The sequence below is a fragment of the Parasteatoda tepidariorum genome, chromosome 4, assembly GCF_043381705.1.
Source record: "Parasteatoda tepidariorum isolate YZ-2023 chromosome 4, CAS_Ptep_4.0, whole genome shotgun sequence".
NCBI lineage: Eukaryota > Metazoa > Arthropoda > Arachnida > Araneae > Theridiidae > Parasteatoda > Parasteatoda tepidariorum.
Genome location: NC_092207.1, coordinates 84,873,949 through 84,900,346, shown reverse-complemented (window position 1 = coordinate 84,900,346; position 26,398 = coordinate 84,873,949). Strand labels below are relative to the sequence as shown.

The following is a 26,398-nucleotide window of genomic DNA, read 5'->3' as shown; positions in this document are numbered from 1 at the left end:
TCAAAAAAAAAAAAAAAAAANAAAATTAAAAAAAAAAAAATCGAAAAAGAAAAAACTTCAGGCAGGCTGTGTCCTGAAATTATTATCTTGAAATTTTTGTGTAATTTTAAAGCTTAATTTTAAGCCACATACTGTCAAACTTAATATTGTAGAGCCTAAAATCAATCATTAAAATCGATTTGTAAAAAAATTCAGTAAATTATATTTACGTCTTGAATGTCTAAAATGCCATACGAAGAATAGCAATAATTTTATGATTGTTGGACTTAATTTTGTCCAAAGGGGAATTACTATACCACTATTCTGTAAAAGTCCTAGTGACTCCAGTGGTCGTAGAACTCTTTTTTCCATTAAGCCTCCGAGTTATTCGACAAAAAGATTCGGGTCACTTTATAGACCTATAAATCAAATTCAGTCTACCTCTTCAAATGCTTCTGAATGCTCTTTCTTTCTAATCATTCCAAAATGAACTTAAAATGAAAGAAAGATTTCAATTTAAGATCAATAGATAAAAATATAAAAGGAAACTAATTAATGATTATATCAGTTTTTGTTTAGAATGTGAGATGAACTTAAACTTAATTTTCTTTTTCACCTCATACATAGTCAAAACTTCCAGAATGTGCTAAAATTTATCGTGTTTCTGGCACTTGAAGGAACACCGAAAAGCACGGTAATTCTTATCGAAGACATACGGTATTGACTATTGGCGAAATAAACAATAAAATATGGTTTTAATATAAATGTTAAAATTTGGTAAATGTGGTAAAAATTTGACAATCTTATCATGATACTTGATAAAACGGCTTAAAAGCCATTTATTCGGTTAAATTTACTTTTTAGATTTATATTTTTACTGATTGCGTGGTAATTAAAACTATCATTTTGAAAAACAGAATTTCCGGTAAACCATTATCATATGTTTCTACATGAAAATACTATATGATACTATATGTTACTATATGATATGTTTCTATTGTTGGTTCATGACTGGGGTCAGTGGGTCCGGCAGCCACTAAATCCCACAAACCACGACATGTATGAGTTCGGGAAATTTCAGTGTATTCAGCAGCAAAAATATTCAAAATTATTTCCATCTCTCTCGTCAAATAAAGATAGAAAACTCACCCCAATGCTACATCACATGCTGTACTACTTTCTCATGCACCTTTCGCAATATTTAGCGTATAGCTAATTATTTATAACTTCTTAATTTTTTCTTATAACTAACAAACACCAACCGTACTAACAAAATGAATGATAAGCTATAATGCTGCCAATAGACAAAGAAATACCCGAGTTTATTGTGCCACATAAGAGATATATATGGATAGAAAGATAATGTCAGTGATTACACTTAACTTATGTTCGAATGTATGACATTATATGTGTATGTAATTGACGTTTTTTCTCCCCCTTTAAAAAAAGAATTATCTTTGGATATTCAGGATCGTACATCTTCACACGTTTTTGTATAGATGCGTTAATGTTCTGAATGAGTTGTACACGTGCTCAAATATAGACAGCGTTTCTAGTAAGTAAACACTAAATTGCGAGAGTCGATAAATTTAATTTTAATGGTTTCCTGTTGTTAATAACACTAAAAAATAAAATATTTATTGCTTCAATCTCAGCCAAGAGCCACTTTTTCATTTTTATTAAGCATAAGTTTGTGAAATATAAACATTCATTGTTTATCACATGGCACGGATATCAACACAACCAGTAGTGTATCATAAAAATAAGTTGATTATAATAACCGTTATAAAATAACCGTTTTCGACTACTTGTTACTTTTCAAACGAAAAAGTTTCAGCACCTGTGATTAGTGGGAAAACTAATTTTCATTGTTGTTGCGGAATATTTTTCGATACTCAATATGCACTAGTTTTCATTATTATTTTAATAAATTAATAAAATTTTTGGCAATTATGATTAATTAGAAAATAATCATTTTTATGTTGTTACAGAATAATTTAAGATTTTCATGAATTGTCCTTATATGGCAAATCATTCGATTAGAATAATTTTTATTCTGATTTTTGTAAGCTAGTGTAATCATTTATTTAACTAAAAATATAATGTACTAAAAATGTAGATTAATTTTTTTTTTTTGTTTTTTTGTTGTTGCTTGAAATGAAAGTTGTTGTTTTTAACAAAACCATTATTATTTTACATTGCTCGTAAACGTAACACTTACACTTTTAAGGTACATAAAATTTATAAAGCACATTATTTAAAGATTTTATTCAAAGCGCTCGAATAATGTCAAAATGAAAGCAATTGTGTAAAAAACAGTTGCAATGCAAAACTTTTTTCTGATATTTTAGCTTTTTACTTTTACATCATAACTAAAATGTTATTTTCGTCATCGTCCCAAGAAATATCCGTTATAAAATAACAGTTATATTAAACGACATTCATTTATCCATAATCACAGCATGGTACCGATAATGGGAAAACAAATGAACTCAGCCACAAATAAATTTTTTTTTTTCAAAAGAGTTGAAAAATGTTATTTTTGCCGCACTTCCAGATATCTGTTACAAAATAACCGTTAATGATTTCCCTTTATCTATGATCACGACATGGCACCGACAGCGGGAAAACAATTTCACTCAAACTCAAATAAAATGTCCTTTTCCAAAAGAGTAAGTTTCAACGCAAATAGAACATTCGAAAAACAGGTCGTAAACACAAGCTTAATTTGGTGAAGTCTGTTTGCTGATTGCTCCTTGCAAGATTTGATAACGTTGTGAACGAACTATAACAGCTGTTTCAACTACAAATATTATTCTATGTCGATGATTCGATACTATTAAATAAGAAACTAAACCGAATTGAAATTAATTTTTGTCTAGATTTGATTTTTGAAGACAAATCATCGTCAAATGACTTGAAGGTAAACAATGAATCGATACAGGTGGATGTACGGAAGATCGTTTTCTTGTCAAGAAAAGAAGAATATATCGTATGATTTATCTGGAAAAAAATGTTCTGAAAATCGTAAAATAGGTATAGAACTTCTGTGCAAACAAAATACCTTTTCTCGTGAAGAATTATTACAGCAATTGAATATTGCTTTCCATTTAGTTTCTGGCAATCAATATATAAATTCTGGGATTATTGACTCTTTATGGTTTATAAATAGTACTTTTCATATCAATTTCATGTTTTTAATAATTATTACATAAATAATTCATTAAAATTGACTTTTGTAAGAGAAAATTTTATCTTGATATAAACTTACTAAAAGTTCTATAAAGAATAAAGTTAAACGACGTGAATAGAGAGCATTGTCAAATAAACAGGCATAATATAGTTCTACAATTGGGATACCAGCTGAATTTCCAGTCAAAATGATCTTGCGTTTTTAAACAAACCAAACGAACCTTAAACTTCATCTTAAGAAATATGAAAAAGATTACATTAAAATTAAGAATTAAGATCAAGTTTCAAATTTTTTAAAGTTTGCTCAAGACCTTAATAAATTTAAATCACAAAAACTTGTGCACCATGAGATATGGTATAGTAAAAAATAAATATGCTGATGTAAAACAAAATACTCCATTGTACTTTATTTTATGTTTTGTAAAAAATATCCTTAAAAAAGTCGCAATTTAATTTCGAGCATCAGTATAATTTAGTTTTTCAACTTATATAGCCACTCACTTCATCTTGCAAAAATACATACTGCAAAAAAATTCCGGATCAAAATACGGTATAAAGTACCGGTACTTTGGGTGCCTCATCCGTAAAATCCATTATAAAATAAAATCTATTTTTAACGTGAAGTATTTTATGTAATTTTTACTGAAATATTTATTTAATTAGAGTGATTTTAAGGTAATTTTTACTGAAATATTTATTTAATTAGAGTGATTTTAAGGTAATTGTTATTGTAATAATTACGATAAATCCAGTCTTTTGATCCGTAGCATGTTCCAGTAAAAATAGATTTTGCAGTAAAAAGTGCAGCAGTAGCAGGTACTTTTTACCGTAATTTAATCCGTGATTTTTTTTATAGTGCATAGCTGCTTGGAAATATTACAGACGGCTCAGTTCTCCCAAAATTTGCACAGCATTTCGGAGAAAAAATAATACATTATTGCAGTATTGATTAATAACCCTTACATCCAATAAAACCTTCCTATTGCATCAAATAACAATAATAATAATAAAAATCCCTCAGTCGAAGGTTTGGCAACAGGGCAATATCTCTTATTACGTGATTGATCTTGACATGACCACAATTCTTTTTCTCCACCCTTCCCAGAAGCCATTCCTTTTTCTGTTCCATTTCATTCCATAACATCTTCCTTCCTACGTCAACCCCGAAGTGTGAATAAAGTGACAGCATAAAACGGGTAACAAGAAGTAATTATCCATTTACACTAGACAACACAACAGAAGAAAAAAATTCTTATCTCTTATTTTGAGAGATAGTTATTCTTATTTCCAATCTGGCTCTCTTCTTCTAACTTGTCAGAAGCCTGGCTCCCGCTGAAACTTTTATCTGTTGTTTGTTCGAAATATCAATAAACAGGGGTTGGTGTTATCCGATATTGTTCTTTATTTATGGAACTTAGTTACTTTACGAACAGTTATGTAATGAAATAAGCATTTAGCGAAAAATGTATCTCAGTGAAAGAGTTATTGATTAGAAATTATAAATTAACGAATAATTCGCTATTACGATTAAACAAATTAAATTATGTGTCAACTAATCTATCAGAAGCTGCTTATTGTTATTATCTGTTTGTTCGGAATAATTTATACACAGGGTTTGATGTTTATCGGAGTATTGTTCTTTATTTATGGTTCTTATTTAGATACATTTTTCACCAAAAATTTATGTAATAAAATGTATATTCGACGAAAATGTAACCTAGAAGAGGAATTATTAATAAATTAGTAATTATGAATAAACAAGTAGTCAGAAATTATGAATTCGAAAATACACTCATGGACAAAACAGTTAGCTCATCAAGAAGGAGTCGTCAAAATGAAACGAAATTTTACATACGTATTGACTACTTTGATATAAGTCAATGATTAGAAAATCAAAGAAAAACGATAATCTTTGATTTTCTAATCATTTACTTATATCAAAGTAGTCATTACGTATGTAAAATTTCGTTTCTTTTCGACGACTCCTTCTTGGTGAGCTAACTGTTTTGTCCATGAGTGTATAAATCAGAATTAACTAACTAGTAAGAAGCCGTCTTCCAATATAACTATCATCTCTTGTTTGTTCGAAATATCAGTAAACAGGGGTTGTTTTAAATCGAAATATTGTTCTTTATTTATGGCATTTATTCAGTTACTTTTCACTGAAAATTTTTTATGTACATTTAACGAGAAATATATCTTAGAGAAAGAGTATTTAATCAATAATTATAATTGAATGTTATGAACAATTTTGTGAGGCAGTTTGGTTAAAATTGAAAGTTAAATAGTTGAGTTTTTCAATGAATAACAATCAAAGTCTTTACAGAGTCTTTCAAAGTAACTATTGTTAACTGAGATGCATATCAGAAAGAAACGTATCGTTTAGAAAAAAAAAGCGAACCTTTTAATTTTATTAATAATTAATTTTGGTATTATGCATTGCTTTAAAATATTTGTATTGCAATTAAAATTATGAAACAACAAAAGAAAAGAAAACAAAAATTCTTATTTGGAATGAACTTTTCCCCTTCTTGTTATAGAATCTTTTTAGATAAAAACATAAGGGAGAAAAAAGAAGGGAAAAAAAACGAAGCTATTTAAACTTCTTATTTGGAATTAACTTTTCGCCTTGTTGTTATATAATCTTTTAAGATAAAAATATTAAACGTATTTTTAGTGTAACAAAGAATTAAATAAGAATTTGAATAACGGATAGATTTTTATGTAGTAACCAAGTATGTTTTTTTTTCTTTCTTTTTTTGTAAATACTTTTTCTTATGTGGTAAACATATTTGATAAACAAAATTATTAAGAGACAGCTAAATTGTCTAGATCTTATATAGAACAGAACTCATAATTTAAAAAAAAAGGGTAATCGAGCAAAATGACTGCAGTTAAAACTGGAACGTTTATGTCAAAGTGATGAAAAAGTGTGTAATTTGTTTGCAGAAATGTATGTGTGCATTAGTAGTTAGGGCCATGCTCTTCCCTTCGAAAATTTCCTCGCTATGCCTTTGAATAGTTTTACATATTAAAAGTAATAAACCTGTTAAAATTCGTCCGCTTGATCTTCTTAAGCCATATACGTGAGTCTTGTATGAAACTTCTGGAATTAATATTAATTATTAACATTCACGTAGTAACACCACCCATGTTAACTCTTACAGTAATGACAATTATGATTTTTCAATTAGATCTTAAAAACACAGCCACGCCCCATTTCCATGGCACAGTTTATAAACGCGCCCTCCGACATCACAGGTGGCACTACCTTTGTGTGGCCAGTGCAGAGGTGACATAACAATAACAATAAATTAGATTGGCAACATGAGAACGCCCCCCTTTCTAGTTATGCATTTTGGGGACTGTCAAAAACTCGCCAAAACAGCCAGCTTTTTCTTATGATTTGATGGACAAGGAATTCCCCTTTTTAAAAAAAAGTATGAACATCCATTTAGTTCTGTTTCATTTGGCAGTATTAACCGCCTCGACTTATAATGTTATTTTTACAACTGGCATTACGCCTTCGCCTGTCATAAACATTGGCGGCGGAAATAAAATGCCAAGGTATTTTGTCAGTTTTCTTTTCTTGGTGAATTTCTTTTCTTTTTTTTTTTGTCTACCTGTCTGCTTCCACAAAAGATGTCCCATTAGTGATTCAGGCTTTTCGCCTTTTCTTCGGGTTTTGTAGGAGGTGAAGTTAAGAACGGTGGCAGGAGATGAGAAAAAAAAATCTAATGCCAAACTCACGCTTTTTTTTTTTTTAAACTTATTCTTTGTACAAGGTTAGGAAGTAGATTTTGCTTTTAAAATTCAGCGATAACTGCGTACAGAAAATGAATCAGATTTTTTTTTTCTTCCTCTATATATTTTAACAAAAAAATACGAACTTAAATATTGAAAATTGTGGGACATGAATATTTCGAAATAACGGGTTATTCAAACTTGCTTTCTAAGAATCTCCCTTTGACAGCATTTTTAATTTAATTTCAAGTTGCATTTTTCTTATACTTTAGATCAATTCGAAATTTTGAGTAAAAGAAATCAAAGCCTTTTCCCATTTCCTGAAGCAAACATCTGACATTCAAAACAAGCTAAAGAGGAAATTATGTCCACCAAATGAAACTCACCAGTCGAAAGAAAATTTTTGGTTTCTTGAGTTTTGAAATATAGATTTTTAAAAGTTTAGACGTTGACGAAAAAAATCATTAAGTTAAACAGGGTGAGATTTGCAGGGCATGTTCTCCGTTTATGTACAACTAACGTATAACACAAAATTTTCCAACATAAATGGATTGGTAGTAGAGCTAGAGCATGCCGAAAAATGCGATGGCTGGATTCCATTAAGGAAGATTTCACAACAATTAGAAAATTGAATTGGCAAGAACTGGCGAGAATGGAGAAATATTCTGGAGAAAGTCAAAACTTACACCTAGCACTTGTTCCAATGATAATGATGAAACTTCAACGAAAACATTTGGAACTTTGATCGATTTTTCTCAAAACAAGCAATAAAAACTCATTTGGTATAGAAATTATTTTAAGAAATTTCAGAAAATGTATCCAACGCAGAAAAATTATATATTTAAACTGTTCGATGAACATTCGTTGTTTCGTAACAAGTGAAATTGTCGAATAAAAAACGTGTAGACTATTATTTGTTGTCAACACAAAATTTAGTCATAGTTTATTCCAAAAGAAGTTTTGTCCTTTAAATGGAAGTGAGAAGCTTGAAAACGATTAAAAAATGCAACAATAGTCGTTTGTTGAAAAAGGATTCATTTTTCATACTTTAAAATCTGAGTAATTTTTTTAATTTTGTATAAAATTTCTATCATATAAAGACAATATTGTGGTGAAAAGTGTTTTACACCTGAGGATTGCTTTTCCTTCGCCAACTAGAGAAATTGATGTAATATATGAGGAGTAAATGTTTTTTTTTAATCAAACGATAATTCGAAATCAATGGAAAAATTTCACATATGATTCCTCGAACTTAAGAATTTATCGCTATGCAGAGTTTCACCTGAACTTGTGCATTACATTTGAGGCATTTTCCTTGTAAGCTTCAGAGGGAGATATCAGAAGAACTGAAGTGGATTAAAAAAGGCGAAAAAGCTTTTTCACTTTCAAAAAACTTGAAATTCTTAGTTGACTTTAAATATATTTACAACAGAATGAAACCTACTGAAAGGAGGGCAAAAGCTCTTTGGCCCAGGGTCGTGTCTAAATTACCAGAATATGGTAAATTTTACCGTGTTAATTTATGAGGAAACAATTTTTCCACTTCAGTCAAGCGTCTCTCTAAACAATTAAGAAAGTGATGTTTAAAAAAAAAAAATACTGAGAAATGTACAATGTTAAATTTCTTACTTTATGGCCTTCATTTTTTGAGAAAAAAATCCGCACATGTTCTAAATGTTATTAATTTATAGTTTTTCTAATATTAAAAAGCGAAGCCTTTATCTCCTATCTCTTTTCAAAGATATGCTTTAACTTTATCAAAAAAAGTTTGTGAAGAATAAAAGGCATTGAAAGAAATAATAATAAAAAGTTAACCTAAATTCCAAGAGTGTTCGAGACGGTAAAGTCTCTAAAACTAATGATTATATAATATGATTTTATCAGAATAATAATTTTCCTCAGTAATGACTGTATTCATACACAGAGAAAAGAATTCTGATAAAATTACAGTACTGTATGATAATGAAAAACATAATTATGGTATTTTATGCTGTGCTCTAAGGCAGTGTTTCCCAAAGTGTGGTACGCATACCCCCAGAGGTATGGAAACAATTTAGAGGGGGTACGCGCTCTTATGCGAAATATCTTGCAACAAACGAAAATTTCAAAAATTTTTATTTAAAAACAAAGCTAGCCATGAAAATTTGCGATTGCGTATTTTTCTATTCGCTATTTTTTGTAGAGTTAACAGTTAATAATCAGTGGCGTCAACAGCCAGTAGTGATTTTTAACTTTTGTGCAATTTTTTTACAGTAAAAAATATATTCCTTTCTTTTATTAGTGGTACACAGCGTTACGAAAAATTTAGAAAGGGTACACAAAAGTCATAAGTTTGGGAAACACTGCTCTAAGGTATCATAACAAAAACATCGAATTTTACCACACACTATAAATTCACATTTTGTAGTTAATTTCACCAAAATTATTACCAAAGCGTTTAGGTAAAAATTATCGAGATTTTGGGTGTTCCCATTGAGCGAAAATCACCGTAAATTTCACCAAATTCTGGTAGTTTCGACCAATTTTTTCTCTGCGTACGTGTTCAGAATGTAAAAAATGTTTTTAATTAATTTTGTTTTTAGGAAATTAAAAGCAGGAAATTTTTATTACATTTCTCACTTTTCGATCCAACAAAAAAGTACGGATAAGAATTATTTTTTTTTTATATAGAAGAAGCATAAAAAGTAAACTTATTTGCACTTAGTTTCTAAGGAACACGACACCTACAAATAAAAAAAAAAGCAAACATATAAAAACATCAAATTATTCGTGAAAGCTAATGAAAAAAATTACACTTAATTGTCTCAACTTCAAAGAAAGGCCGGCATCATAATAAGCCCATTCTGGAAAGCGTATAGTCCATTTATCCATTGAGGCTATGTGACATTGCTTTTAAGTCACGTATGACGTTTGGCATAGTAATTATAAACCAAAAATACAACAAGTCTCCTTATATCTTCTTTATTGTTTTTAAATATTTTTACCCGTTTTTTTAACGTCAGGTACAATGGCTGTAATTAAAACAAAGAAAACATTTTATTTTTGCAACTGCTATTCGGAGTATTTTATCTAATCTTAACGTTTTTGTAGCAGCTACAATCTATATTATTTTGTATATAAAATTTTTACGACAGATTTGGAATTATTATATAGAGACATAAAGGTTTTCAGAAAATTTTAGTTTAATTCATTTTCCCACCTATACTTATCAGACAAACTTCTTAAAAATCAAACCAACTGAATGGTTTAAATACAGTATATTTTGGTTTTATTTACGTGATAATTTTTTATTTATTTATTTTTCAACTGGAAATTTCATGACCATACAAAACGAAAATTTCATCAGAATTTTTTTCTCCGTACCTTTTTACGGAAGTGTACTATAACAAAAAAAAAATTAAAAAGACTAAATATGGGAAAATAATGTAATTTCTAAATTTATCTGTTAATTAATATTATTGTTTTTTTTTATTTGTTTTTTATTGGGAGTGTTAAAGATTATTTTAACTTATAGTGTGGGTGAGGAAGGGGAAGGTTTATCAGAATAGCATATTTTAATTATAATTGAAGAATTTCGCTTAATTAACTAGTTATTTGTGCTTGAACTGTATTTATTTGTATAGTAAGAGAACTAAATAAATCTAACAGTTTGGTAAACTCATGTCACTCAAATTGAAACTACAATTCAGAATCGAAAATATATTTGTAATGAACGCCCACGCAGGAGAAAAGTTCCAGAAATATAAAAAATTTTGCTACACATGCTTTTTTGTTACACATGCTTACACTCTTAAACATTAAAATGTCGGCTTTTAGAGCAACTGTACAATTACGCAAATAGCACATAATATTATGAAACGCATTTCGAGGTAATAAAAATGATCCAGTTATTTAAAACATTGTAAAAAAGATATATAACCATCGTAAGATTAAATTCTATAAAATACAACTATTCAACAGAACATTTGCGAACTCATATTTTTTGAAAGGACAAAGATTAAATTATGAGTATCAATATTAGTTCAGCAATGTTCTTTAGATAATATTTTTTCATAAAAGTAGGACATATATTAAATTTTAATGGAAGTAATGAATCAACACAAACAATTTACAAGAAATCGTAAACTGAACACATAAATATACATTTCTTAGGAACACATTTTATTTCCAAGGTTAAAAGTTAGAAAATTTTATTAAAATAGGGACAGATGAGCCGTATTATGCATCTTTTTAAAGTACGTCTGTAAAAATTTGATTCAACAAATTGCACAAAAAAATAATCATCCTGTTAGAAATATTTGCTGTTGTTCATATCTACGACATTCTAAAATACATAAGTATCGTTTAAAAAGTTATCGGTGATTATATGGAGTCATGATTCGCTATTCAGCTACTGTTTCCAAAACAATTGTTTTTCAGTTGCTCGTCTCCAGAAAGATTTAAAATCATGCAGCTATGAGAGGAAAAGCATGGGCAAAACTACCAGAGTATGGTAAAACCTACCGTGTTTCTGACTCTCTATGGGAACACCAAAATGCTCAGTAATTTTTACTGAAGTGCTTTGGTAAAATTAGCAATAAAATATGGTTTTGTAATATGTGATAGAATTTGGTAAATGCGGTAAAGTTTGGTAATTTTATCACAATGCCTAAGAGCATGGCTTGAAATCAATTTATTCGGCTAAATTTATTTTTCAACTTTAAAATTTTTTTCCAAATATGTGGTGATAGTAACTGCAATTTTGCAAACTAGAATTTCCGGTAAGCCGTTACCATAAGAACAAAAATATTACCAAGTATTAAATACTGTATATTTTGGTTTTATTAACTAAAATTAAGTTTTTTTTTTACCAGAAATGTAAATACCATATAGTACGGTAAATTTACCAGAATTTTTTTTAAATTTTTCTTTCTTGCAACAATTAAAGATAAAGTAATTATTGATAATTATGCAAAATAACGAATGATGATTATCTGACCAAACTCAATTGCTCAGAAAAATAATTTTCTATTTTCCTGCTTTGCAACACCTTGAATACATAAGAAATTTTCTAAATAATAATTGTTGTTTTAATGGAACTTTAAATGACTATTAAATTATTCAATAAATTTTCATTAAAGTAATAAATTTACAAGAAAGAATTCTTGCTTCTTTCTTTCTTCTTTTTTTCCTTTTTTTTAACTTCGATAACCTTCGACATTTTGTGCAAATTGTACAAATAGTAGTTTACACAGTTAAAAATGATAATTATATGGTTCTATAAATTTATCATAAAAGTAATCATTATTCCAGAAATGTTTAAACTTTAATTATTCATCTCTAGATCATTAAAATTGTATTATGACTCTTGTTTAAAAAAATATTATTGATGATTACCAAGAATTAAAAATGATGATGACTCAACATATTACTCACAAAAAAATAATCATTCCATCAATGATTAAACTTTAATTATTCAACACTAAATCATTAAAGATATTGAATAAATAAATATACACGATTTTACAGTACTAATAATAATTATTATACAAACCAGTAAAAGTAGTCTTTGTATAAAAAAAATTTGTTTTTCAATTGTTCAATTCTGAATCAGTTTTTATGCACAAGAAATTACTTTTTTTAATGATGATTTTATACGAAATTCGTAATGAATATGAATTAAAAATGTAGACAAATGTAAATTGCCATGTAAGCTACGTTCTAACACAAAATAATTATTCATTCTGTATTCCTTTTGAAATGTTTGAAACCGAACGTACCTGGTGAATTACTTTTATGTCCGCAGTATTTTATAAAATTACCTTCCAAATTTTGATCAACTTACAGTCTATTGCTTTAAGAATAATTTATAACCCAAAATTGCCGAAGTGTATCTCCCATTTCATTAAAAAAAAGTTTAAAAAATAATCACATAAAGATATTAGTAACAGGCTTTTGAACACATATTTTGTATTTCAATTTTAAACATTTATTGTCGAATTAAATACAGAATTTAAGACAATTTTTGAGTAAAAATAATTATGAAAAATGTATTATAAATTACTCAAAATTAGTAAACTTGTTTTATGAATTTTATATATTTCATATGAATGACTGGTCGCGAATATTATTAAATTGCTTTTAACATACACTAGTAAAATTTATTAAACCTTATAGGAATCTCAAACTGTCATTTTTGTTGTAAATAAAAATAATATTGTAGAAATTCTATGGAATGAGATGTGTCTAAATGGAATTTTTTAATATTTTTCACAACTGAAGCGTAATATTAAAATAAATTGAAAATAAAATATATTATTGTTGATAATCATACATTTTATATTGTATCAACAGTTAATACATTAATACCACATACAAATTATCACGTATAGTAAGTATAATTTAAAAATATCTTACTTAACATCAGTTTTTGTTAATGGCTCCTCTTTTGGCGACGATCCTAGCTACGCCAAAAGAAAAATAATATTCTCGCCTCATCTTTTATTTTAATCTCGAGAAATCAGTATTAATCTTCGGTGTTAAACTAAGCCATAATTCTTCTCTGCTAAGTAACAATGGGTTTTATTAAATTTTTCAGCAACCTGGCTATTTTCTGAATAATAGAAATGAAGAAGAGAGAGGGAAAAAAAATTAGGTTTTAAATTCTAATGATTCTAAAATTTATGGTCCTAGAATGTTTACGCTTCTCCAGTTTCTGCTTAATGGATACAAATGAATCTTTTGTAGAAAGCGCATTAAAATGAACCCTTAAATGAAATGAAAACTCCATATTTTATGCGGAAAGGGGTAATTTCAATTAGGAAAATAAACGGGAAAATGGATTGTGGCGATGATAAAAACATTCTGTAAAATGCATCATCTTATCAGTGAAAAGCAGGAATAATAAACGATAATAATTTTTCAGTTTAATGTTGGCGAAAGAAAATATTCATCATCCGATTTTTTTTTCCTACTACATTATGAATCATCTCAGACACTCTACTTGATTTTCAGAAAATTTCCATCGATTTTTACGGGGCAGATGATTATTTTAAGAACAATTTGTGAAATGAGTTCTGCCCTCAGACACGTTGACGTAAATTTGTATCGTAACGGTAAAACTCTTTATTAGAATTAATTTTTATTCACGGCCTGTTCACAAGTGCTTCGCTAATACTGGCTTAATTTTTTTTTGTACATACTTTCCTTCTTTATTTTGGGTAAAATCAACTTTATGCTAGCAAGATTCGTACGCAACTTGAAAAAAGTGGGGGGGGGGGAAATACTTGCAAATTTAATTTTTTTCGATATCAGTCTCAGGAAGAAATAAATCGTGTAAAGAAATCGCACGATTGCTACAAGGTATTTTTCATAAAAATGTTTGATTACGTAATGAAATTTTATATTCTTTTTGTGTCGAAATCGTGGTTAAAACCAGAAAATATTCATAAATTATAAAATTATTCTTTTTATAAATTTTTCAAAATTTGTACAAACTTCGTATGGAAAAATTATACATTTTCTTACTGCTAAGGCCTTTTAAAATGTAACGTGAAAAACTAAAGAGAGGAAAGGGGTTATGATTTGCCTACATTTATTTTTTTGTTTGGCAAGGGGGGGGGGAGGTGAACAATGCTTTCGTAAAATACAATAATTTCTCTTATTTTAAATTTTTTTTCGATGCATAAAATTTATTTTTAAAAAATGGAATGAAAAATAATAGGAAAGTACTAATTTTGAAATAAAAGTTAAATTTGACGAAAAAAATAAGTCGTACAATTTCTTTTAAGAGTTTTAAAATTGTATAAATATATTAGAAAGTAAATTTTATTTTAAAGTTACATTTTTTAATTGAATTTAATCCTGAAGCTCTTAAAATTTGATTAATAAGCAAAAATCAGGAGAGGCTGTAGCAACTTTCTTGCGTACGCATGGTTCAGGTTTGTAAACAGCTTATTTTTGCTGTGGTTAATACTTGAACAATTCTCTAGCAAAGAATAATTTTATTAATTAAAACATTTTCAAATAGTTTAAAAAATTTTCATTTACCAAGACAAACGTATTTAGCAATCCATTATCTCGTTTTACATTGATGGTAATAAGTAAGAAGCATAACTACTTTTTTTTTTCTTTAAATATAATGTATCTCAATAAAATTTAATAGCTTTTCTATTAAACATTACAAAAGAAAAAGAAAATGCATTTCGAAACTTGTTATATTTCTGTGTTACCTCAATCATTATACATATTAAAGTTTCAAAATTATCTCAAATTATTGTGACGATATTAATTTTGAAATCAATCATAATATTAATTCATTGTGTCTGAGAGTTGCACACTGGAAATTGGGCATTAATATAACAAATCTTTAAAACCATCTCTTTACTGTGTTATATTAACCTGAATTATTCTATTAACCAAATTACAACACGTTCATTCACAGGGATTCGCGATGATTAAATCAGCTGTCAAACTCCAATCGAACACCACTTGTCACAAATTCGAATTCAAAATCCATACGGTGAGATACATTTCACCTGCTGCATTCTAATCGTCTGCAGTTGCATAATTCCCCCTCATAGGTATTGCCATTTGCATGACAAAACTCGAATGCTTGCTGCGCAAGAACCGTATGAGGCCTGGTGGCAGTTTGGAACATTCGAATAGTGGAATGATGCAGCCTCAATTAAAGATTAGGGATTTATGGAAGACTGAGATTTAACGCAGTCGGCACACGTGCGAATTCAAGAAAAGAACAAAAAACTGGTCTATCTCGTTTGGAGTTAGTTTATATGGCAAGAAAGGTGTTAAGTTACGATTTGTTTCTTTTTTTTATTGGAATTAAGTGAACTCTTCTTTATTTTAGAAAGCGATAACTGTATTACTGGATAAAATTTATGCTTTGCCTTATTTAGGGTCGAGAGTACTAAAAAAGAAAAATACAATAAAATGGGAAGTAGAGTTTTTAATCACATCACATGGGTTTCGTTTGGGTGGGAACATAAACTGGCCTATTGGAAAATGCGTTATGGAGAAACCACCAGTGGTGCATGAAATTTCACTGCTTACGGGCATTAACTCTGCGGGGATTGTTATTTAAACAAAAATACAAGAAATAAATTGATTTATTCATAGACGAATTTAAGCGATAAATTTTATAACTTTATCTAAGCACTCTCTCCTTGCTAATCTTGTGTGTTAGTTTAAACTCATTCACTAACGTTATTTAAACTGATTAAAGAAGAAGAAAAAAACTGTTCATTCACTGTCATCTATACTGACAAAAGAATATGTTAAAAATCACCAGAATATGTCAAAATCTACCATGTTTCTGGCTGAATGGGAACATAAAAAGCTCAGTGGTTTTTGCCAAAGAGCTTAATTGATTTTGGTAAATATTAACAATAAAATATAGTTTTATAATGAGTGATAAAATTAGGTAAATGTGATGAAGTTTGATAATTTTATCATGATACCATAGAGCATAGCATAAAAATTATTTATTCTGTTAAATTTACTTTTCTGCTTTGTATTTTTTAACTAAAAGTGCGGTAGCAAGAAGTATAATTTTGAAAAGCGTTTCCATATGAACGGAAAAATTAACAAATGAATGGTTTAAATAGCGTATGTTTTGGTTTTCATTACCAGAACTATGTTTGTTTTTACTAGAAATACTATTACCATACAGTACGCAAATTTACCAGAATTTTTTTTCTACTTATATAAACTACAAATTTAATAAATTTGTTTTAAACAACTTCTCTAGATAATCTTTTTTTTATCTTAAGCTTTTCTCATAACTTTTCTTGATTTTCACAGACAGCAAAAAACGAAAAATAAATATTTTTTCATTTATATAATCGTAAATAAAGCAGATTACACAAAAATTTTTCTCTGCTTAAAATTTTGCTCAAAACTTTATTATACAACTTTTTAAGAAAAAAAATGCAATGATATTTTAGAATTTTAATAATTAAAACTCAATTTAAAACTTTATTATATTTTTGTTGCCAGGATAACCTGGTTGGCAGGGCGCTGGACATCCGTTCATGACAACAGGAGTTCGAATCCAGCCGGCCGAAGACTCCCCGTGTAGTAAATAGTGACTAGTGGGCCTTAAATCTGTCGGGTCTCAAAGTCCTCCATGTTTTCATTAAAAATTATACCTCAGGGGGTGCTGAATTGGAGAATTGATCACTCATGTCAAAAATAATATCTCTGGATGAAAGAATGAATGTTTGAAAGAATGAATGTATGAAAGAGTCCGTTCTATAAATGAGTGTGACGTGTGGGTGTGGAAGAAGTCGAAATCTTGCCCATAGATAGCGCCCATGAAAAACAAGAACAATCGCGCTGCTTGCCTTTGACATTTTTAGAGAGTGTAAATTTAATTGACGGTATAATTCTTTTAAAAAATGCACAATTTTTAATAAAGTAATAATTACATTTATGATGTAATATTTAATATTATTATTTCATTTCATATTGTAGTTTTTCGTATACATAAATTTTCAATCATCTTTGAATTGCGATGTGCTGTTTTGCTATTGATGATATTTCTTGATATTTCTATGATATTTATATTAGCAATTGGCAATTATATAAAATATTGAACCGTTATTAATACGATATGCAATGCAACTTTATGATGATAAATCATAAGGAACTATCTCGCATATAGCAATGGAAACTATTAATTACAATTAAAGTTTCCGGATTATGAGTTTCAAATTAAAACATGAAATCTGAAATTTTTCAAATATTAAAGAGGATTTAAAAATAAAAGGCCGTTGAATACAATAAAATTGCTTGAAAAAGTATTCCTAATGAAGTTTAGATTTGATGTTTCAGGGTCAATCTATAGACGAAAAAAGAATTACATGTTTGCAGATGTATTTAAAAATGTATTTTAACGTTTTCATCTTCAAAAAAGTAAGCACCAAGTCTTATAAAATAATCAAATTTGAGTTATTTTGATATTTTCCCCCTTTTACTCAAATTTACTTACAAATATTAAAGTTAATTCCTAGGATTTTCAATATTTAACTGTAAAAGTAATACAAATTTTACTATTACAAATAACTTATCTATGACAATTTTTAATGTAACTCTACCATAGTTATACGCTATATCCAGCTTGGAAAAATCACATTGATCGAAAGCAAATACTAGACTAAGTCATAATTATTTTTTATTAAAGCCATAGTAAAATTTGGCTTATTGTGTTTAAAATATGAAGAATTTTCAACTCATTGAAACAAAAATCCAAATACTTTGAATCTTCAAAGCCTGTCATAACCTAAGGCATAAGCTAGTAGTTTGAATTGAACGCATATTTTCTTCATTAAAAGTGATAATTTAATCCAATTTAATGCATACAAATTCTCACTGCAGGAATGTTTGTTTACGTTTGTTACGCAATTCGTACGTCACATTTCCCTGGAGAAATATCTCCTTGTTCGGAGAATCCAGATGCAAATCACTAGTTTTTTTATTTATTATTATTTAAAAGTTTCATTTAAACAATCTTATGTTTTTGAAAATCTTTCATACACATTTTTATTTCTATTTTTTTGCAGCAAAACTGGTCGAAAGATCCTCTCAAAGTCCTCTGAGTCCACTGTCTCTAATGTCACCAGGTGGACAGCGATGTCCCACCTCACCAGAACTCACTCCTTCAGATACGGACACCGGTCCTTTGGTGGACGATGAAGTGGACAAGAGGTCCATCAAAATATCAGAGGACAATTTTGATTTGTCTAGCAAAGACAGCGTGGACAGCATGGATCAAATCAAGCCGACGAAGACGAAGCAAGACAGGAAAAAGGACAAAGGTGACAAAGCTCCTCCTATTGTGGGCAAATGCAATTGTGAGGAGCTCAAATCAGTGGAGGCGCACCTGGAGACAAAGGATTTGTGGGAAAAATTCCACGGATTAGGTACTGAAATGATCATCACCAAGTCCGGAAGGTGAGTGGTTTAATTAACTTATTCTCACTGACAAATGGAGAAGCGATTGTTTTGGTCTGAAGCAAATTCTGATTGGCTGATGCATCAGCGATTATAATCTTTCAGATAGAAGATGGAACAGCTTTTGTATTCGCGATATAAATTAATATTGGACATGTTATTCTATTATAGCAATTCGCCGACATAATTGTTATTGTAGTTAGTTGGTATTGGTCATTTTTTAGTCATCAGTCATTTGATAATCTAATTACTGTGTCTTTATAATTAATAGCATTTTTGTATTCATATTCTTTTCATGTAGACAATTATGCAATCAACAAGGAGGGTACTGAAAGAGTTTCTTGCCTATGACAGTGTATTTTTAAGAATAGATAGTACAAATTTGCAATACTCTGTTAAAAATTTTAGAGTGAGTTTAACCATAATACCGTTCAAATTTTGTGCAGTTTGAACCATATTATTGTACTTTTTAAACCTGATTACACTATACTATGGTTCAACTTAATTGAACCATCGACTTTAATTTTTTTAAGGTTAGTTGTTAATTGCCATTTTTTTCGTAATCAGTGGTTAAATAGAGTAATCACTATATCTTTATAATTAATAATAGCTTTTTTTATAATAGGTTTATGGACATTACATGCTGTCAAAAAGTACAGTACTCAGTCTCTTGCGAACTATGATGCATTTTTAAGACATATAGTTTCTAGTACAAATTAACTGATCATCAGCTGTTACCACATTTACCAAATGTATTCACTTATTATAAAACCATATTTTATTGTTAATTTTACCAAGAAAATTACCGAAGTGTTTCGGTAAAAATTACTAAACTTTTTTATGTTTCCCTTCAGCCAGGAACACGGAAAATTCTACCATATTCTAGTAGTTTGACCAAACGTTTTTTTTTTGTCAATGTATTAAATATATGACATATCTTTAGATTTTCGAAAACTTAGTAGCTACTGTGTATTCGGATTTTGTTAATAATTTATTGTGTATTCAAATTTTGCATCCATTTATTTATATTACTTTTTAAAAGAATTGTCGCAATATGTGTCGCGTAATTTCTTCATCAAAAATCATGCCACGAAATTTTTAGCTTTTAAAAGCTTTTATTTATTCCCAGCCTAATTCGTTTTTTTTTTGTTTTTTTGTTTTTTTTTTTTCTGATTTGTAGATTCGTTTTGATTCTTCTCGCGTTATATTCACCTTACATTTTTGATGCTTTTAAACGCTGTTAAAAGTTTTAAAGTATGCTGAACCATAACATCGTTACAATTTCTTGCAACCTTAATAGGGTGCTTAATAGAGTGAATCTTAGTTATTAAACTACGTTACATGATATTATGTTTCAACATGAACGAAGATATGGTTCAATTTAACATCTCACGATTAACATTAAAATATGATTTTGTAATATGAGATAAAATTTAGTAAGTGTTTTAAAATTTGGTAATTTTATCATGATACCCTAGAGAATGAGATAAAAATCATTTATTCGGTTAAATTTACTTTTCAATTTCGTATTTTTATATTAAATATGTGGTAATAATAACTATAATTTCGAAAAGAAAAACTTCGGATGAGCCATTACCACACGAACGAAAACGTCATCAAATAATAAATATTGTATATTTTGGTTTTATTAAAATTTCGTATTTTTTACTAAATGTATGGTAAAAATTATGTATTTTTTATTAATTTTAATCAAGTAATAAGAACTATTATTTTGAAAACCAGAATTTCAGGTAAACCGTAACCATATGAACGGAAAATTTATCAAACGAATGGTTTAAATATCATATATTTTATTTTTATTACCGAAATTGCGTTTCTTTTTATATTAGAAATATCATTACCATACAAGTACTGCAGTTTCACCAGAATTTTTTTTCGGAAAAAGTCATCGCAACAACTAATCGTTTAGACATTTAATCATTTAGACATAATATTTTAAAAATACATAACATTATATAAAAATATCAAGAACTTTACCAAATATGTTTTTTAAAAAAAGTTGAATATTATACATACTTTCATTATATAACGCATAACTAAATTTCGTGAATGAACTTACCAATAATTTCTCGTTTCGCACATTATAAATTTTTGTAGAAACTGAATCATACTTAAAATACCAGTGCAATCAATCATATTATTTAAATTTTTATAGAAAAATAATAAACAAGATAAATCTCTACAGCATTCTAATGATGAAACTTTAAAAAATATTTTGAAATGCAGGCATGAGGATAATGATTAGTTTTTTTTTAAATACAGAAAGCGTAGAAAATTATTTTGGTCTATTTTCTTGGATATTATCTATAGAAAATGAAAGAAAGTTCGATAATGTTTTTTTGTTTTTTTTGCTAAAATAACTGAGAAAAAGAGAAGGGGCAACTTTTGTTTATAAGTTCGAATTATAATGTCAATTTTAGTTAAATAGAATCTCTATTTTTCTCAAACCAAAAATTAGATTTTCGTCATTGAATCACGAATTTCGTTATTAAATGTAAATTTTAAATCCAACGCGCAATTAATAACACGAAAATATATAGCTAAGCGAAGCCATCAACTATGCAAGGTGTTCTGTAATCATCACCTTTGATATTTATTTAAAAGATATTTATCAATACACATTAAAGATCACAAAATATTATTTAAGCTAGGAAAAAAACGCTTTCGTACTTTAACGAATCTTTACTGAGCAAATCTTTACTGATTTCTGAAAACATCAAATACCATTTAATTGCCGAAGGTTACGGAGAGAAATGAGAAGATGATTGTTCGAAGCCCTTTAACTTTAAATAAAACTATAAAACTAGTTTTCATGTTTCCGTTCCGCCTTCCTCACTAGTAGATTAGCAGATTTCTAAAGCGTTTATTTTTCTCTCTCGCTAATGTTAACTAACGACTTCTAACGCGACAATGTCCTCTCTTCATTTCCCCCTTTGAAAGTAAAGTATATTTAAGGTAGTCGATTATAGAACACCATGTAAAGCATTTTATTAAAAACAATGAAATAAATTTTAAAAAATCAAATCCGATAATTTGTTTTTTATTATTGTTATTATAGACAAATTCTAAAATATATTATGTCTGCACGGAGAAAAAATTCTGGTAAAATTACCGTATTAAATGGTGATGATATTTCCAGTTTTTTTTTTCTTTTTTTTTTAAATAAATAAAATTTAAAAAAAAAAAAAAAAAAAANAAAAAAAAAAAAAAAAGAAAACACCTGCCAATGAAAACCTAAACATACGGTATTTAAACTATTCTTTTGGTTTAAATATCTAAATCATCATTTTCCGTTCCTATAATAATGATTGACCAGAATTTCTGGTTTCCAAAATTATAGTTTTTATTACCTCACCTTTACAAAAATACAAAGATTAAAAGTAAATTTAACCCAATAAATAGTTTTTACGCCCTGCTCTAAGGTATCATGATTTAATGACCAAATTTTACCGCATTCACCAAATTTTATCACACACTATTAAACTATATTTAATTGTTAATTTTACGAAAATCATTACCAAAGAATTCAGTAAAAGTTACCGAACTTTTTTTATGTTACAATAGAATCAGAAACTCAGTAAATTTACCATATTCTGGTAGTTTTAACCATAATTGCTTTCACTATGTGGGAGGGAACATTTAATTTTTTTTTGTCTTAGTGTTTAGTTTAATTGTAAATTCCTTTATCGTTATTTTATGTTTCCGATAAATAGAATATATTTTAAGTAATAAATAATTCTCAGATTGTTTAAAGTTATTCTCTTTTTCCGTAAAAATTTTTTAAGAACATTTCGAATTAAAAAGAACAAAAAAAATAAATGAACTGAAGGTTTTGACCCGTTCAAGTTCCATTGACTTCCTAAGAAGCTAAAAAAAGATGGATTATTCTTTTTTGGGAAGAAAATTATATGTTCGATCATTCTGTGAAGAATTCGAACACTTTAGGGGGATCCTCAACTCCACCTCTCACACTACCAACCCAATAATCACCATTTCTCGCGGCATTTCATTACCCTTAAGTGCAAAAAAAAAAAAGAAAAAAATAGAGAAAGTGCAAATTTGCAACTTCACGGGACTCATGAGACTATTAATTTACCTTAGTTATAACCTTAAATTGCAATACCGTTGCAAGAAATACCTTAATTACAGCAAGTACAATGGATGTTATAAAAATCTAATTTATTTCTCACGTAGAGTATTTTTTAACAGCTGTTTGTTTTTTGATGGAATAAGTGTTATAAAATTTAATAATAAATTATGCGTGTGAAAATGGTGTAATAGCTTTTTTTTTTTTTTTTTTTTTTTTTTTTTCATTTTAAGGAAAAACTACGGAAATTTAACAGGTGCCATTTTCTACCTTCAATACTCTACAGATAATTTCAAAGGGTATTGCCACTCCAGAATGTTCTGAAAATGAAAAAAAAAAGAAAAAGAGAGAGAACTTTTTTAAATTTATAATTATTCTTCAAAGAAGAATACTATTATATAATATTTTACGATAAAAATGGACTTTATGGAGAAAATGATTTTTACGGTAAAATAGATATTATGGATAATGCACCCAAAGTAGTGCCGATACTTTAAACAGTAATATGATCGAAATGTTTTACAATGTGCTAAACAGTCTTTTTTTCTTTTCTTTTTTTTTTTTCAACGCTTAACTGATTGTCACATCAAACTTCTTTAAATAAAAAATGCCTAAACTTTTTATTATATTTAGCAATATGTGATAATATTTGGAGGAAATTAAATATGTATCAATATTTGGTTCCTTAGATTAAGTTTTCAATTTTATTGAGATCACATTTAAGCCTATAATCCTTTAGTTCTGTTACCATTGCAATTTCATCCAATGATTTGTTTTGAGTTCAAATTTAATGCTTGAAATTCGCAAGAAGTTTTTGCTTTACAAATTATTTATTCGCAATATCGAGAAAAGTTAATTCTTAATATTGCTTTACAATTCTGAATTGTTATTTTGATTCCGTTTAAATTGCATCTGTTTATAGGACAAAGTTTTATAGAAAAGGTATTAAAAAGTAAATACAGCTAGTTTACCGTTTAATAATTGCAAAATGGCAATTAAATATCTATCTTTGATTCTAAATTTAAAAATTATTTGTTTTAAATTTTTATCAAAACTAAATCTTTATTCCGGGTACACCTTTTTCGACTAACGGCCCTGACTCTCCTATTTTATGATGAACAGATAATCAACCCTCCAATTTAATATATTTACTTTGCACTGTTAATGCAATGCGTTTGTGAAGGCAAGTCACTTTCCTCAAAATTAAATAATATTTAAAGACACCAAAAGTTTTTCTTTTACTTAAATACTTATAACACTTATTACTTATTTTCAATATCTATACTTGTAAAATTCAATATCTATACTTATATAGTTTCTCGTGAGTCATTGTTTGATTGTCGTAAAAATTTGGCGTTTCTTTAGCTTCTTTTGTAGTAAAAATGTTATCATTATTATTACTTTTTTTTGGCTCTGGTTTGATACAAAAATTAAAATGGTAATTTTACTAAAAATTGAAAAAATATTAACATTAAAATAATTATTACTGTATTTAAAATTAATATTTTTAACTTGTATTTTTGGTAAATTTGTTTCTATACGAAAATTTCGTTAATCAAATCGGTTTACTTTTTGGGGTAAAGATTTTATCATCATTATCATCATTATCATTTTATTATCATATTAAAATTATCATTAATATTATCATTTAAATTATCACAAAGATAATAATTCAGCCAGAATTTACCGAAAAGTCACCTAGTGAAACAATAAAACACATCGAGTAGCCGCTTTTATTTATAAAATTTCATTTTTAAAATTTTAGTTTTCACTAACAAACAAAATTTAAAAATAGCAAAAAAATAATATTATGGAAAGAAAAAATCAATATATTTAAAAGAATATTAATTTATTATAATTGGATACTTGCAAGTCGAAAAGAAGTGAAGTGAGTATGCCTAAGTGCCTAACCATGTGATTTAAATCAGATTTAATTAGATACTGTAATCAACGTCACGCGTGACTGTCGAACCTGATTGGCTTCTGAATCGACAAATGCCAGGATTTACCTACGATGACGTAACTTGCAGGCATACAATTTTATTAATTTTTTACTGATGACAATCAAGGAAATCTTGATTTTTATTTGAGAAAACTGGTTCATACCACATGATTTTATTGCGGATAGTTGGTTGTTTATTTCATCATTTCATTTGGTAATTGGTTTCATAAAATGATATATGTATTTAGACGCAAACAAGATTAGTAAAATACGTTTATGAATTAATTTGTTTTGTAAGTTATATTTATTTGGAAATAAGACAAGATATATTTATCTAATAAAAGGATTTATAAGATACTTTTATTTGATAATAGGACTCGTGAGATATATTGATAAATAAATTCAGAGAACAAATTTATTTGATAATAGTATTCGGTAAGATATATGCTTGAGTAAATATATTCTAAGAATAATCTTGTATGATTCCTATAAAAAAAATACATAAATGATTTGTATTTGGTTATCAGATTAATTAGAATATTAAAAATTATTATTAGAAATTAATTACTTCATTAGAAATTAATTATTTCATTAGAAATTAATTATTTCATTAGAAATTAATTACTTCATCTCGATATTCGGATTTTAAAGATATATTTGCTTGACAAAATTCTTTTTCTTTTCCTTCAGTTTGAAAATATTTTCAATTAAAATTAAGCTCTAAATTAGAATTCTCAATACAAAAATGGAAAAAAAAGGGAAAAGTCACGTTTTATTCGCAATCATATCAAATATGCAACATTTAGAAAACACGCGATGCACATTAATTTTTGAAGTCATAGCTTAAACACAGACATAAATCAAAATATTTTTTAACTTTGTTTTGAATTCTAGAATAACATCTACAAAACTATTTTTCTTAAAAAAGTAAATGAAAAATGATTTCAACACATTATTTTTTTTTAAATAATTGGATATATAGATAGTTTCAGCGAAATGTAATCAAAAGTCATTTATAATGATTTGTTTTGTTTCACTTTCCACATTCATAAAAATAGTTTTTTTTTCGTGTTTAATACTTCCAAGTACATATTCTGAATTTTTTTTATATTCTATGAATGTAGTTAAACAATAAAATGGGCAAGTAAATAAAAAGAGGTACAATAATGTTTCCTTAACGTTCGTTTTTATTTATTTATTTTTAAGTATACATCAAAGTAACCTATTGAAATATTCAACAATAGATAAACACTAAACATTTCCAAGAAGTAATTCATTATTTTCATATTTTCTTTCAAAAAGCATTTAAATTTTATCTTCTGCGAAATAATAATCAAAAGTGTCTTACTTTTTTAGTAATCTTCAACAATTTATTGTTTCATAATTCTAGAAATGGATAAAAGGGAATTTAGTTACCGATATTAAAAAAAATATTCCATTATTTATTTATTTATAAAAAAAACTATTGTCGTACTCTTTGAAAG

General features: G+C 27.8%; 1 protein-coding gene across 1 annotated transcript in view; it reads left to right on the top strand.

Annotated features, from left to right (window-relative positions):
* Window positions 1-26,398, top strand: part of LOC107456793 (T-box transcription factor TBX20) — a 109,919-nt gene that overhangs the window by 13,228 nt on the left and 70,293 nt on the right. Inside the window, exon 2 of the mRNA XM_016074747.3 lies at window positions 18,474-18,864. Coding sequence (XP_015930233.1) covers window positions 18,474-18,864 — 391 coding nt within the window. The remainder of the gene's footprint in view (window positions 1-18,473; window positions 18,865-26,398) is intronic.